The following is a 14902-nucleotide window of genomic DNA, read 5'->3' on the forward strand; positions in this document are numbered from 1 at the left end:
AGAATTAAACTTTTAAAAAATTGGGGTTGTGGTGTCTCTGGCAAGATGAGCAATTAATGTACATTCCTTCTGGACCTTGGGAAGGTGGTGGAGGTGAGCCGAAATTTTCGACTGCTGCAGACCATTCTGGTGAAGGTATTTGTTTAATGCAGGAAGATCCTGCAATGGTGGGGTGCTGGTGATATATTTTGAAATTTGGGTAGCATCCAACTTGAAGGGGAATTTGCAGTTGAAGGTATTCTCATAAGCTTGCTGCCCTTAACCTCACTGATAGAGATCACATTTTGGAAGGTGTTGCCAGAGTACGTAATTTCACTGAGAACCTTCACTCTCTCTACAGCAATGGTGTGGATCTCTCAGTGGCCATCCATTTCAATTCCATGCCTCACAACTGCGCCAACGTGTCTGTCTGTGGCCTCATGCACTGTCAAACCAAAGCCATCTGTAAATTGGAGAAGTAACACCGAATATTCTGTCTGGACACTTTACAATTAAATGGCATTAACATCCACTTCTCTGGTTTCCGTTGGGCTGCTCCTCTGTCTCCTTCCCTTCCCCATCCCTCTGTCTCCTTTCCCCCAGCTCTCCATCCCCTTCCTTCTCCATTCAAAGAGCTATCCCTCCCCCTATCCCTCCCCAGCTTTTTTTCTCCTGTGGCATCCCACCCATTACCTCTTTCCTCTGGGGCTGTGCTCCTCCTCCTCCCCCCACTATTTTATTCAGGCTGCTGCCATTTTTGCTCAGGCCTGAAACGTTAGTTATACAGTATACATTTCTCTCCTAAGGATTCTGTGTGACCTACTGAGTTCCTCCAGCACTTTTGTGTTCTGCAGACTTCTGTGTTTCACTACATTCTGTTTCTCTACTGTGAAATAAAGCTCTTCGAGAGATGGCTACACTATAAGAGGTTCTCCTCCGCTCTTCGAAAGGAGTTGTGTGAGCACGTCTCTCAGTGCTCCCCCTCTCACTCACTTGCCATCACAGCTTCGAACCTCACTTGCCACGACCAGCCATGGACCTCTCCTACACTTCATCCTCTGCCAGATCCATGTGTTCAACTGCTGGTTCCACAATCACCTGGGGTCCATCAAGAATTGGAAGCTCACCTCCCTGGAGACTGGAGCCTCTGCAAACATAGATATAGGTCCCCACCTTAGCTCCAGCAGCATACAGGACTAAGCCACTATCATAAACTTGCACCTTGGCCCACAGGACCTAACCTCCAACACAAACGCTCAACCTGGCCCCATTGACCAACAGAATGAGCCTTTATTTTGAACTCTTACCCTGGCCATGGTGGCCCACAGGACTGAGCTTCCATTGCAAACTCTCATCCTGGCCTCTTTTACACTCCCCCTCCCTCTTCTCCCCTCACCAACCCTCCCCTTCTTCTGACCCTACAACTTCTGATCCAACTAATTCTCCAAACCCCACTCCCCCCCGGCCCCCACTCTATCCCCTGCCTTTTCTTTTCCATCTCTTTTGTTCTTCCCCTGTCGGAGATGGAATATTCTATTCCCAATAGAGGCCTCACCTTCACCACCTTTTGCCCACACCTCAATGAGTTCCATGCTCACCATGATGACTAGCTCTTCTTCCACTGACTCCATCTCTGTACTTAATTCTTCCACCATCACCCCGCCACCAATTGCAGACCACTTCTCCTGCTTTAAACCTTCTTCCTCCTCCTGGACACCTCATTCTGGCTTTCTGCCCCTCTGAATTATGGTATTTCCATCTGCTGTTGAGACATCAGACATCAACCATCTCAACTTCACCACTTCCCTCACTTATTCCAATTTCATCCCCTCGAAGTGTTCTGATCTCCATTCTCTAAGCACCAGTCCCAATCTCACAATCAAATCTGCAGAAAAGGGTTGGGCTGTTGTGGTCTGGTGCATTGACCAAAGTCAGACAAAAGCTTTCAAACATCTCTTCTTACCTACCCTTTCAACTGGATCCCACCAAACAACATCAAGCCACTGTCTCACACACTATGTCTGACATCATCACTTCTGATCATCTCCCTAACCTGGCCTCCAACCTCATTGTTTCCTAACCATGCACTGCTCAGTTCTATCTCCTATCTAAGATTCACAAACCCAATTGTCCCAGTAGACCTATTGTTTCCATGTTCTCCTGCCCCACCGGACTGGTATCTACTTGCCTCGACTCTATTTTGTCCCCTCTGCACCAGTCCCTCCCCAACTGTATCCATGATATTTCACATGCCCACCATCACTTCAACAACTTCCAGTTCTCTGAACTCAACCATCTCATCTTCACCATAGACATCTAATCTCTATATATCTTAAGCCCCCACCTTCCCCCATTCCAAAGGCCTCCAAGCTATTTATTTCTTGATTGGCAACAGACCCAGTGAATTCCCCTCCACCATCATCCTCCTCCAGCTGGCAGAACAGTTCAAAATGAAAGCCATGGGTACCCTCATTGGCCCCAGCTTTGCCTGGTTTTTTGTTGGCTATGTGGAGCAATCCATTGCTATAGGCCTACACAGGCAAGGCCCCTCAACTCTCCCTCCACTACATCAATGACTACATTGCACTCATAATGAACTCATGAACTTTATCCACTTTGCTGCCAATTTACACGCCAACCTTAAATTCACTTGGTCCATCTCTAGCAACATTCTCCTCTGTCTCAATCTCTCCTCCATCTTGGGAGACAAACTTTTAACAGACATTTTCTACAAACCCACCAATTTCCACAGTTATCTTGAAGACACTTTTTTGCACCCTAACCCTAATCCTGTCAGGTTTCATTTTTTTCTTGCAATTGCTCCATCTCTGTCGCATCTGTTCCTCAAGATGAGGTCTTCCATGCAAGATGTTCGGAAATGCCCACTTTCTTCAATCTATGTGGCTTCCCCTCTGCTACCATCAACTTGGCACTCTGCCAAATGTTCTCCATTATCTGCACATCTGCCCTGGTTCCCTCTTCCCCCATGTGCCGCAAGGACAGAATTCCCCTTGTACTCACCGACCACCCCACCAGCCTCCACAACCAACATATCATCCTTCGCTATTTGCGTCACCTACTACACCATCCCTCCACCCAACACATCTTCCTCTCTCCTCCACTTTCCACAGGGTCCACTCCATCTGAATCTCCCTCATCCATTCCTCCCACCCCAACAATCAGCCCCTTGGCACCTACCCCATAACTGCAAGAAAAGCCACACTTGCATATACTATTCTTACCACCATTTGGGGCCCCAAACAATCATAGAACCATAGAACATTGCAGCACAGAAAAACAAGCCATTCGACCCCTCTGGTCTGTGCCAACCAATAAAACTAGCTAGACCCATTGACCTGCTCTCATTCCATAACCCTCATGACTACTCCTAACCATGTATTTATCCAATATATTTTTAAAACTCAAGATTGAATCTGCATTCACTACATCAGATGGAAGCTCATTCCACACTCTACCACTCTCTGAATGAAAAATTTTCTCCTAAAGTTCACCTTATACCTCTCCCCTTTCAGCCTACAGCTATGACCTTGCATTTACCTCCCCTGATCTAAGTGGAAACATCCTACTCACATCCACTCTGTCTTTACCTTTCATAATTTTATAAACCTCTATCAAGTCTCTCCTCATACTTCTTTGTTCCAAGGAATATATTCCTAATCTGTTTAATCTTCCTGGTTACTCAACTCCTGAAGACCTGGCCACATCTTAGTTAAATCTTCTCTGCACTCTTTAAATCTTATTGATATCTTTCCTGCTGCTGGGTGACCAGAACTGCATACAATATTCTAAGTGTTGTCTCACCAATTACTTGAATAATTTCAACATAACATCCCAACTTCTAAACTCAATACTTTGATTTATAAAGGCCTAAGATGCCAAAAGCTTTCTTTACAACGCTGTCCACATGCGACACTACCTTCAGGGAACTATGTATTCTCAGATCTCTTTGCTCCTCCACACTCCTCAATGGCCAACCATTTACTGCCTAAGTCCTACCCTGATTCGCTCTTCCAAAGTGCAACACCTCACACTTATCTGCATTAAATTCCATCAGCCATTTACTGGCCTAATTTCCCAGCTGGTCCAGATCCCTCTGCAAGCTTTGAAAATCTTCCTCACAGTCTACGACGCCTCCTTTCTTTGTGTCATCAGCAAACTTGCTGATCCAATTTACCACCTTATCATCTGGGTAATCTATATTGATAACAAACAATAATGGTCCCAACCAAGATCCCTGAGGCACACCACTCAACACAGACCTCCAGTCTGAGAAGCAACCATCCACCACTTCTCTGTTTTCTTCCAACAAACCAATTTTGAATATTGTTTGCAACCTCTCCATGGATACCTAGTTTCCAATTTTCTGAACCAACCTCTCATGTGGAACTCTGTCAAAGGCCTTACTAAAGTCCATATAGACAACATCCACAGCCTTTCCCTCATCAACCTTCTTGGTAACTTCCTCAAGAAAACTTTACAAGACTTGTTAAACATGACCTACCATGCACAAATCCACACTGACTGTCCTTAAACAGCTGATCATGGTCCAAATAACTATATATCCTATCTCCCAGAAATCCTTCAAATAATTTACATACTATTAATGTCAGGCTCTCCGGCCTATAATTGCCTGGTTTACTCTTGATCTCTTCTTAAACAACAGGACAACATGAGCCACCATCCAATCCCTGTAACTAAGGACATTTTGAATATATCCGCCAGGGGACCAGCAATTTCAGCACTTGTCTCCCTCAAGATGCGGATGAATATCATATGTGGTCCCGGGGATTTGTCTACTTTTATTCATTGCAAGGCAGCAAGCACCTCCTTCCCCTTAAACTCCATATGTTCCACGACACTTCTATTTGTTTCCCTTCCACCCTTATTCACTATGCCAGTTTCCTGCGTAAATACTGATGGAAAAAAAATTGTTTAAGATCGACCCCATTTCACGAGGCTCCACACATTATTGAGCACTCAGATTTTCTAACGGTCCAATTTTGTCCCTTTTACTTTTAATATTCTTGTAGAAACCCTTTGGATTTTCCTTCATGTTATCTGCCAAAGCACCTTCATGTCTTCTTTATGCTTTCCTAATTTCCTTCTGAAGCATTCTCTTATTTTCTATACTCTGCAAATAGCTCATTTCTTCCTTGTTTGTATATATTCCTGTCTTTCCTTAACCAGCTCTCCAATATCCCTTGAAAACCAAGGTTCCCTATGTCTGTTAACTTTACCCTTATTCCTGGTAGGAACATGCAATGTCCTCACTCTCAAAATTTTGTCCTTGAAGGCTTTCCACTTGCTGGATGTATCCTTGCTGGAAAATAATTTATTCCAATTGACTCTTCCAAGATCCTTCCTCATTTCCTCAAAATTGGCTTTTCTCTAATTTAGAACCTCAACTTGAGGACTAGACCTATCCTTCTCCAAAATTAACTTGAAACTAATGATATCCTTCCATGTAGCAACATTGGTGAGACTGAACACAGATTAGGAGATCGCTTCATTGAGCATCTTCACTCTGTCCACTGCAATGTGTGGGGGGGGAGGGGTCCGTGGTCTAATGCTCTGCCAGACTGAGACTACAAGCAAATTTGAGGAACAGCACCTCATATTCCCCCTGGCACTCTCCAAACATCAACTGATTTCTGTTTACCCCCTTCCCCACCCCAGTCTGTTCCCCAATCCATCTTCTTTCCTCTAGCTATATTTATCCCTTTTTTCTCTTTCCTTCTGTCTCCTTTCCTCTAACCATCTGCATTCACAGATCCAACCCCCTCCTCAATCTATTCTCACCTTTACTCCTATCTTCCTATCTATGTCCGATGTCCAATTTTGCCTATTGAACTATATACCACCCCCCCCCCCCCACCGCTCTTTCTTTCCTCCTCCCCGAGCCTTTTTGTTCATACCTTGAAGAAGGACTAAGGGCCTTGGTTGATTATACATCTTTACCTCCTTTAGACATTGCGGGACCTGCTGAGTTCATCTGGCATATTTGCGTTTTGACTACATCTCAGCAAGAGCCAGGTTCGTGTTTCCCTTGCTACCTCTATGTAAAATCATCTGTTTACACGAATCCCATGCAAGGCCTCCATTTTTTGAAGGAAGTCAGGCCATGCTGTCTTGTGGCTGCCCAGAACAGGGTGTCTTAATAGCTTAACGTCAGGGTCAACCAAGTCCCTTATTTACCTTGAATTTATCATAACTACAGTATATTTTCCCTTCCTAGCTCCTTGATTGCAGACACAACCTCAGCCCTGAGATCTTCTCTACTCTTCTGCCCCAGGCCACTTCCATCATCATTGATTTGACCCAATCTAAAGGCGGGATGGTTAGCATAGCAGTTACTGCATCGCTACTACAGCCCCAGTGACCCAGGTTCAAATTTGGTGCTATCTGTGAGGACTTTTTACATTCTTCCTGTGACTGTGTGGGTTTCCTCCGGGTGCTCAGATTTCCTCACAAAATGTATGGGGTTTGTTGGTCAATTGGTGTGTTTGGGCAACACAGGCTCATGGGCCAAAGGGGCTATTAACATGCTGTAACTCTAAATTAAAATGAAAGGTTCCATTTCTGCTTTGTTATGAGCCCAAGGGACCCCAAAACCCAGCAGCAATAGATATTCACCAAGACAAATGGTTACTTAAACAAAAATTGCATTTAATTATCTTTAAACCTGAAAACAGGATCACACTTAACTAAACTAACCTAACCCCCTTCTAATTCTAAGCACACATGTATGTAAGTTCAGAGAAGTTCTTTGATTCAAAGTCCAATCTCACTTCTCATTCCTTCAAGTTCACTGGTTGCAGGCAATTCTTATACTGTGCACAAAATTTAACATTTATGAAGTTCACCAGGCTTTGATGCTTGAAAGGTAAATGGTTCTTGCCAGATTTCAGAGAGAGATTTGTTGTTCCTGGACACAAACTGATCCCTTCTAATCAGCTACTTCAGTGTCATTCTGAAGAAACTTGCCCCATCAGGGTTTTCCAGATGATAACCTCTTTCTTTCAGGTCATCACAGAGTTCCTTTTGTTTCTCTTATTCAAATGAAACATTAGGCAGCCAGTCCTCTCCTCTTGCATGAACCACAAGGGCTTTGACCAGGCTGAACTAAGCACTCACAACCATCTTCAAAATGGGGATTTTCCACAAGCTTGCCAGCTTGTCCTGTTCCAGTCCCAGTTGTTGCTGACTGTAACACTGCAGAACTGATCTCTCTCTTGGAGAAAAAAAACTGTTCAACTCTCACTGCTTGCAAAAACCACATGACCCTCTTTGAACAGCAAGCTGCACTCCCAGGCAGCCTGCGGCTCCGAACTACTCCTCCAATCTCTTTCATCTGTTGCTTTTCAAAACAACAATCCATTAGTGAAGTCTCTTGGGCACTCCCCAATTTCTTTGCAAAGGTCCCCAGGAGCTGCCTTGTCTGGCTTGAACAGAGCTCCAGTATTTTAAATGAGATTGTATAAGACGTTGGTGCGACCTAATTTGGAGTTCTGTGTGCAGTTCTGGTCGCCTAATTATAGGAAGGATATAAACAGAGTGGAGAGAGTGCAGAGAAGGTTTACCAGAATGTTGCCTGGGTTTAAGCATCTAGAGTATAGGGAGAGATTGGACAGATTAAGTCTTTATTCTTTGGAGCGTAGAAGGTTGAGAGGGGATTTGATAGAAGTATTTAAGATTATGAAAGGGATAGACAGAGTGGATGTGGATAGACTATTTCCGTTAAGAGGAGGAAAGATTAAAACAAGAGGACATGAGTTAAGAATTAAGGGGCAGAGGTTTAGAGGTAACATGAGGGGGAACTTCTTTACTCAGAGAGTGGTAGCCGTGTGGAATGAGCTTCCGGGAGAAATAGTGGCGGCGGAGTCGATTGTATTATTTAAGAAAAGGTTGGACAGGTCTATGGATGAGAAGAAGATGGAGGGTTATGGGCATTGTGCAGGGAGGTGGGACTAGAAAGGGGTGTTTGGTTCGGTGCGGACTAGAAGGGCCTAATGGCCTGTTTCCGTGCTGTAATTGTTATGTTATATGTTATGTTATAAGAGATCTGTTTTGAAGTGTTTGTATGCAACCTACACTAAAAACCCTGCCCAAATTTATCTCCCCAAAACATATCTATATACAATACAAACACAACATTAGCTGTCACAGCTTCCTCTCTTCTCATCCCCAGCCTTATCCCCTGAGACTGTCACTACTTTGATCAATGCAAAGGAGCAATATTTAATTAGTGGCATCAAACGCCTGATTTATTTGTTGAGTGCAATACACACGCATGCTGGAGAAACTCAACACGTCATGCAGCATCCATAGGAAGTAAAAGATAACCAATGGTTTGGGCTGGAGTCCTTAGCAAGGAATCAGGTAAAACAGATAGATGCCTGTATAAAAAGGTGGGGGGAGGGGGAAGGAGTAGCAGAGAGAATGGAAGAAGAGGAAGGATGTTGAGCACAGGCTGAAAGGTCATAGGTGGGTACAGGAAGGAGGGTAGCAAAGAAAGAAGTTGAGAAAACAATTGGGGGAAAGGACAGAGGTCTAAGAAGGTTAGCTCCTGATGGGAGAAGGAAGGGAAGGGGGTGGGGAGGAAAGGAGGCAGCGGGATAGGGAAAGAGAGAGACCATTTTGAGACTTGAGGCATAAGACCCCACATCCATAGCAGTCATTGACACACAATGTGGTAACTCTATTATACACCTTGTGCCCTGGAATCTCCAGGTATTTATTTTACAGGGAAGATGTTTCTCTATCTGAACAAAAGCAGAGCATTGGGATGAATCATTTTCTCAATAGTTACAATAGCAAAGAGGAGTAAAAATTATATGAAGAAATAAACATAAATTATTTTATGTTAACCTGAATTCATATCCACCTTATTTGTTGAGGCATTTAAGCAATCATAATTATTACCAGTATATACCTTCAGTAAAGCAGGCTTCAGGCTCCATGGATTCTTCTGGTGTTTCTTCTGGCTGTTCTCCCTCTCCAGGTGGACTGATGTCCACTGTGCTCCCTTCAGACGAGCTGCTTTCAGCCAACTTCTGTCAAAGAAACCCATATATGTGCTATTTATTCCAATATGTCACACGAATCTGGCAGCCAAACTGGTTATAGCCAATGCGCAGGTTTGATGTTTTTCGGATTTTTAAAATAAATATTATATTGAAAATAACAAAATGACTGGTATGAAAGCTTATAGCATTATAAAATTGCTTTGGGAATATGCATAAAGTAAACAAATAATACATACAGTCGTTAAATTCAAAAGAACAGTTATGCCAATTCTAAAGAAAGCATGAAATATTTATGAAAAATATGCATTTAATCTGACACTCCAGGTGTAATCTTCAGTGACATGAAAATACACTTTACCATTCAGTGTGCAATGGATTCCAAGCCTCCACAATTTCTGAGCATCAGGAAAGAAGATCAGTACGTTAGCTGTAGGATCATTGTTGCGTGTTTTTGTTGTACTTTTGTTTGCTACTAAAATGGATGAACGAGCAGCAATGCTCATGAATCAAAGCAGTACACACACCTGTTCCGGAGTTTTATACAAAGTGCACATGTCTGTGGAGAGTCTTGTGTTTCCATTATATATAAAAATCATTTCCAATAAAATTATGTTACATTTATTTAATGTCTGTACATCAACAGTGAACAAACTTGGGTACCACTCTGAAATATGAGAATGTATAGCTGGGCATTCCAGTTGTGCGCTGTGGATAGAAGATATTTTGCACAAATGTATCTGTTATAGCATTCATGACTGCTCTGACAAACCAAAATTTAAAAAAAAGAATGATGTAAGCAGGCAAATACACGAAATATTTTTTTTAATAACTTAAAAATAAAAATTATGTTTCCTCAAAAATTAAAAACTAGTTAATACAAAACCCATGTCGTTCTTGTTTTACAATTTAAAAAAAATCCCTTAAAATTAAAATAAAGCCTAAAGTAATGAAAATGCTGCAATTCTGATTTCACTATGGACATGGCTGAGGATTTTTATTACAGAAATGTTGTCACCCCACTTAAAATTGACCAGGTAAGGCAAATTGGATCCATTTGTAGAATCCATTTCTATTTACATCTCCTGCAGGAATCTTCCATTTGTAAGAAGCACTTTTGATTATCAATGCAACCTTTTCAACTAAGCCACCCACTCTGGTTATCTGTTTTAAGTATGTCATCTTATTTTTAATTTTCTATCAATAGCTTCTTATAATGCATCTCAGGTTCAAAATTGACACCTTGAGACACATTAAAGCTGAAATGTTCTTGATTAATATGGCAGAAAACAATCTGAATTGACTCAAGAAAATGCACTTTATTGAAGTGTGATATCTTAATTATAACCAAATAAAAATAGATTTATTTAAAATTGTATCTACTTGCAAATTGAGACTAATTTGGTAGCATCTTGCTGTCAGTGAAGTTGCTTGTCAATTACAGCATATAATACCTGACACCAAAATAAATGGCCTGGTATTCTAACTGAAATGAATTCCATTTTAATGATATATGCATTCAACTATATTCTGTTTGAAGGATGAACTCCTTAGATTTAATTAGCTAGAAAAAAGTATTTTGACATTTTGCTCAAAATATTGGATTAGTCACTAAGGTAATAACTCTATTCAACAACAATTTTTTTTTTGTTGTTAAAAGCCAGTCCTTTGTAGAAGATTTCGAGGAAGCAGTAGAGCCTGGCCCATTAAATATATGGAGAAACAGAATGTTTTCATAGTAGGGAAATTAAGAGCAACATAGAAAAGGCAAGTGGGTGGAGTCGAATCCAAGGTCAGATCGGCCATCTTCTTATGGAATGGCAGATCAGGCCTACTTGTGCTTCTAATTCTTACTTTCTTCCAGTACATATGCATAGACGTTCAGAATAAGCAGTAGGTCAGAAATTAGTTTTACAAATGAAATCAACTCATGTATAACAATGCATTGAAAATACTCTTCAGAAATTAGTTTAGAGCTGTCGCTGATTCCTGTACATTAAAAATGCACACTTGGTTAGACTTAAATGAGTGCATGTTTTAACATGAGCCTCTTAGGTCATCAAGGCAGACTGCAAAGACTCATTGAACCACAATGTCTTTAGATTACCAGCACAGCATGCATCATTCCATCAGGTTCTACTATGTATGGGTAATCTGAAGCTCCATGTGCCAAAAACATTGCAGTTTTTCTTTCTGTTCCATCAAATATTTCTGATCATTAGGCTGCCTGCAGCAAAAGTGAAAAAATGCAGTTTAAGTTGGCACTAGCCAAATAGCATATTCTGTAAATTTCCTTCATTTTAAATTGATCAGTTTTTGCCAAATTAATCAATTTACAAATCCTATGCCAGCTTTGTGGTAGATTTGGTTTCAGCTGCCCATGTTTCCATGCTGAATGGCTTTACTGTAATCAGAGAATTTCTTTTTGAATAGCTTAATTTTTGTATAGACATTCCATATGATTTTATTTAGAATTTATTGATATAGATTTTGTACATAGTCATCTGCGAAAGCAGGACGTCGAATGTGTCATAAACTGCACACGATGGGCGAGCTGAAACAATAGCCATTGTTTAAAAGAGCTTATCAAAAATGCCAAGAAGCTAATGCTGAACTTAAAGACATCTGATGTCTCAAGCGCAGGACCATCAGAGGAAAATAAAGATTAAAACAAATCAAATGTTATTTTGCTGGATAAAGATAATTAATAACCTTTAGCAATTGTTTTAATTTTTATAGCAATGAGCAGTAGTTATTCTTTTCAGGGACAACAAATTGGTCTTACAATAGTCTTCGTAATGAAAAGTGGTCTGCTTCTGGAATAGAGCTGTAATAATAACCAGATAGATTAGGCTGGGTAAGTGGCAGAAGGTAATACACCTGTGAATGTTACTGTTATCCATTAACAAAGGAAATCAATAACTCTACCATTAAAACGGAGTAGCAGAAAATACACCTTTGAAATTGAAACTTTCTTTAAATGTGGAGCTAAATCCATAATTCACTTTCAATCTTCTTGTTGCACAGAGATTAAGCCGGCAGACTTGAAGTCCACAAGGATTTTAAGATGCTTCAAATTTTGGCTTCTGCAATATATGATTCTACATTTATTTCGCCAGGTGAGGGAAAACAAGAATTTACAAGCTCTGTTCATTTTTCAGAAAATACAATTGAAACTCAACATTTCAGTGACTTATAAACATGATCATTCACGGTAAGTTTAAGGAACGCATGTCTGCTACATTGATCCGGAAAACACAATATTTGGAGTATTTCTTTACATGGTCAAAATATTTCTACTACTTATTTAGTTTGCTCATCCTTTGCTGAGATGTACCCAACAGCTAGCATAAGCTGCACGTGGTATTTTCAATCTTCCGAAATAGACTGGAGGCTTATGTGAGTTTTCATGGTAAATATTGTACAAATATCTACCCAAGAAATCTAGAAACATTGCACCCAAACCTGTAATAAGACCTCTCTCACTCTCAAACCCAGTCCCTTATCCTAGATTGTGTTCTTATTCAGTTTAGCATCGAAGGTTCGTCGATAAAGCATAAAACTAGAGTCAATTAAATTAACAGATACTCAGATGCTGCCTTATTTGTCCCTAGTATATACTGTTAACAGTAGTGAGTCAAATTAAATACTGCTATATTTCCACAACTTGCATTCCATTTGGATTGAACAACATAAATTTTGTTCTGAAAGGATGCAGTATTAGAGAGCTATTCTCAAATATATAAAATATATATCACCCGAGTGAAAATTCAATTTAACATCCATTTCTTTAACTTTAATTGATTGATCTCAATAAGTCTATATTGAATAGATTATTTAAAAAACAGCAATAAATTATTATTCAAGAAAAGCATTCAACAAGAGTTAGACCATATTAGATTGCTTTCGATTACAAATTATTCACTAATCTGTTCCTAAAACTTACTTAAGATTCAGAATAAAGTGTAGCCACAAGTCAGGGAACTTCGGCTTCATTTGAGATTTCTGTTTACTGACTTCTTCAGCCAGGTCATTCTTGCGTTCAAACTTAATTTTTTTTTGGAAGCAAAATTTTGAAAGCTGATTTTGCTCTGTCGTTTTCCTTTTTTTAATCAATTCATATAATGCAAATTGAATGGCTCTTTCTACAAGGTGCATTATTGGGTAACTACTAAAGTTGATCTTTCATGCACACAGTTTTCATTGGGAGGCAAATAAACATCTGTGTGAGATTCACGCCTCTTGAAAATTAGTGCCACATTATTTCCTCTATTTGAATGTGACTTCATAAACATTTAACAATTACAGCACAGAAACAGGCCATTTTGGCCATTCTAGTACTTACCAAACTAAGTACTCTCCTCTAGTCCCATCTACTTGCACCCTGCCCATAACCCTCCATTTCCCTCCAATCCATATACCTGTCCAATTTTTCCTTAAATGACAAAATTGACTCTGTCGCCATTACTTCTCCCAGAAGCTCATTCCACACAGCCACCACTCTCTGAGTGACAAAGTTACACCTCATGTTACTTCTAAACTTTTGCCCCTTAATTCTTAACTCATTACCTCTTGTTTCAATCTCTCCTACTCTCAATGGAAAAAGCCTATCTATATCAACTCTATCTAACCCTCTCATAATCTTAAATGCCTCTATCAAAACCCCTCTCAACTATCTATGCTCCAAAGAATAAAGACCTAATTTGATCAATCTTTCTTTGTAATCTAGATTCTGAAACTGAGGTAACATTTTTGTAAATCTTCTCTGCACTCTTTCTACCTTGTTGATATCTTTCCTATAATTTGGTGACCAGACTGCACACTGTTAGGTCTGCTTTGTTCATGAATGAGTGAGACAAACACCAGGCTGAGTCGAAATCAGGGTTCTTTGTTCTTTATTACCGGATTGTAACACTTGCGACTAACAAAGTTAGTCGGAGAATGCATTCTGCCGTTATCTGCAAAATGGTGATTTTTTATACCCTTGGATACATGCTTAGAACATCATCATATCATTACTTGTCCAATGACTAAAACTGTTGCTATCCTTTCCCTGCTAGCTTCCTGCCTCTCAATCCATCAATGTCTCTCTTATCTTGTAAGTACAAGGATGCATTCTGTTACTCCTTAGTACTGGGTGACTCCTTCTCCGGTCCCATCTCATGATGTTTTACCTAACAGGAGTACAAGGACACCTCCCCTTCTTGTTACTGCCCTGTACAGGGTAACTCCCTACACATTCCCATCTCATGATGTTTTACCTTACAACACAGTACTCTAAATTTGGCCTCATCAATGCCTTGAACAGTCTCAACATCTCTTCCCAACTCCTGTATTCTATGCTTTGATTTATAAAGGCCATCTTACCAAAAGCCTTCTTCACTACCCTATCCACACAGCATTCCACCTTCAGGGAACGATGCACCATTATTCTTAGATCTTTCTGCTCCATTGTATTCTTCAATGTCCTCCCATTTACTATGTAAGTCCTGTTTTGATTATTCCTTCCTAAATGAAGCACTTCACACTTCTCAGCATTAAACTCCATCTGCCATCTTTCAGCCCACTCTTCTAAACAGTCCAAATCCATCTGCAATCTCTGCAATCTGCACAATTCCACCTATTTTCGTATCATCTGCATATTTACTAATCCAATTTACCACCCCATCGTCCAGATCATTAATGTATATGACGAACAGCAAAGAACCCAATACAGATCCCTGAGGCACAGTGCTTGTCTCCGTCCTCCAGCCTGACAGTTATCCACTACGACTCTCCTGCATCTCCCTTCCAGCCACTCTGGAATCCATTTGACTATCTCAAAATTAAGACCTAACAACTGAACCTTCCTAATTAATCTTCCATGCGGAACCTTATTG

At 40.6% G+C, this 14902-nt stretch overlaps 1 protein-coding gene across 3 annotated transcripts in view; it reads right to left on the minus strand.

Moving 5' to 3' along the window:
- Positions 1 to 14902, minus strand: part of scn1laa (sodium channel, voltage-gated, type I-like, alpha) — a 146350-nt gene that overhangs the window by 64446 nt on the left and 67002 nt on the right. For all 3 annotated transcript variants that reach the window (XM_069935333.1, XM_069935330.1, XM_069935332.1), the window contains one exon: positions 8933 to 9053. In XM_069935333.1, the coding sequence (XP_069791434.1) occupies positions 8933 to 9053 (121 nt within the window). The remainder of the gene's footprint in view (positions 1 to 8932; positions 9054 to 14902) is intronic.

This window comes from Narcine bancroftii, chromosome 4 (assembly GCF_036971445.1).
Source record: "Narcine bancroftii isolate sNarBan1 chromosome 4, sNarBan1.hap1, whole genome shotgun sequence".
Taxonomy (NCBI): domain Eukaryota; kingdom Metazoa; phylum Chordata; class Chondrichthyes; order Torpediniformes; family Narcinidae; genus Narcine; species Narcine bancroftii.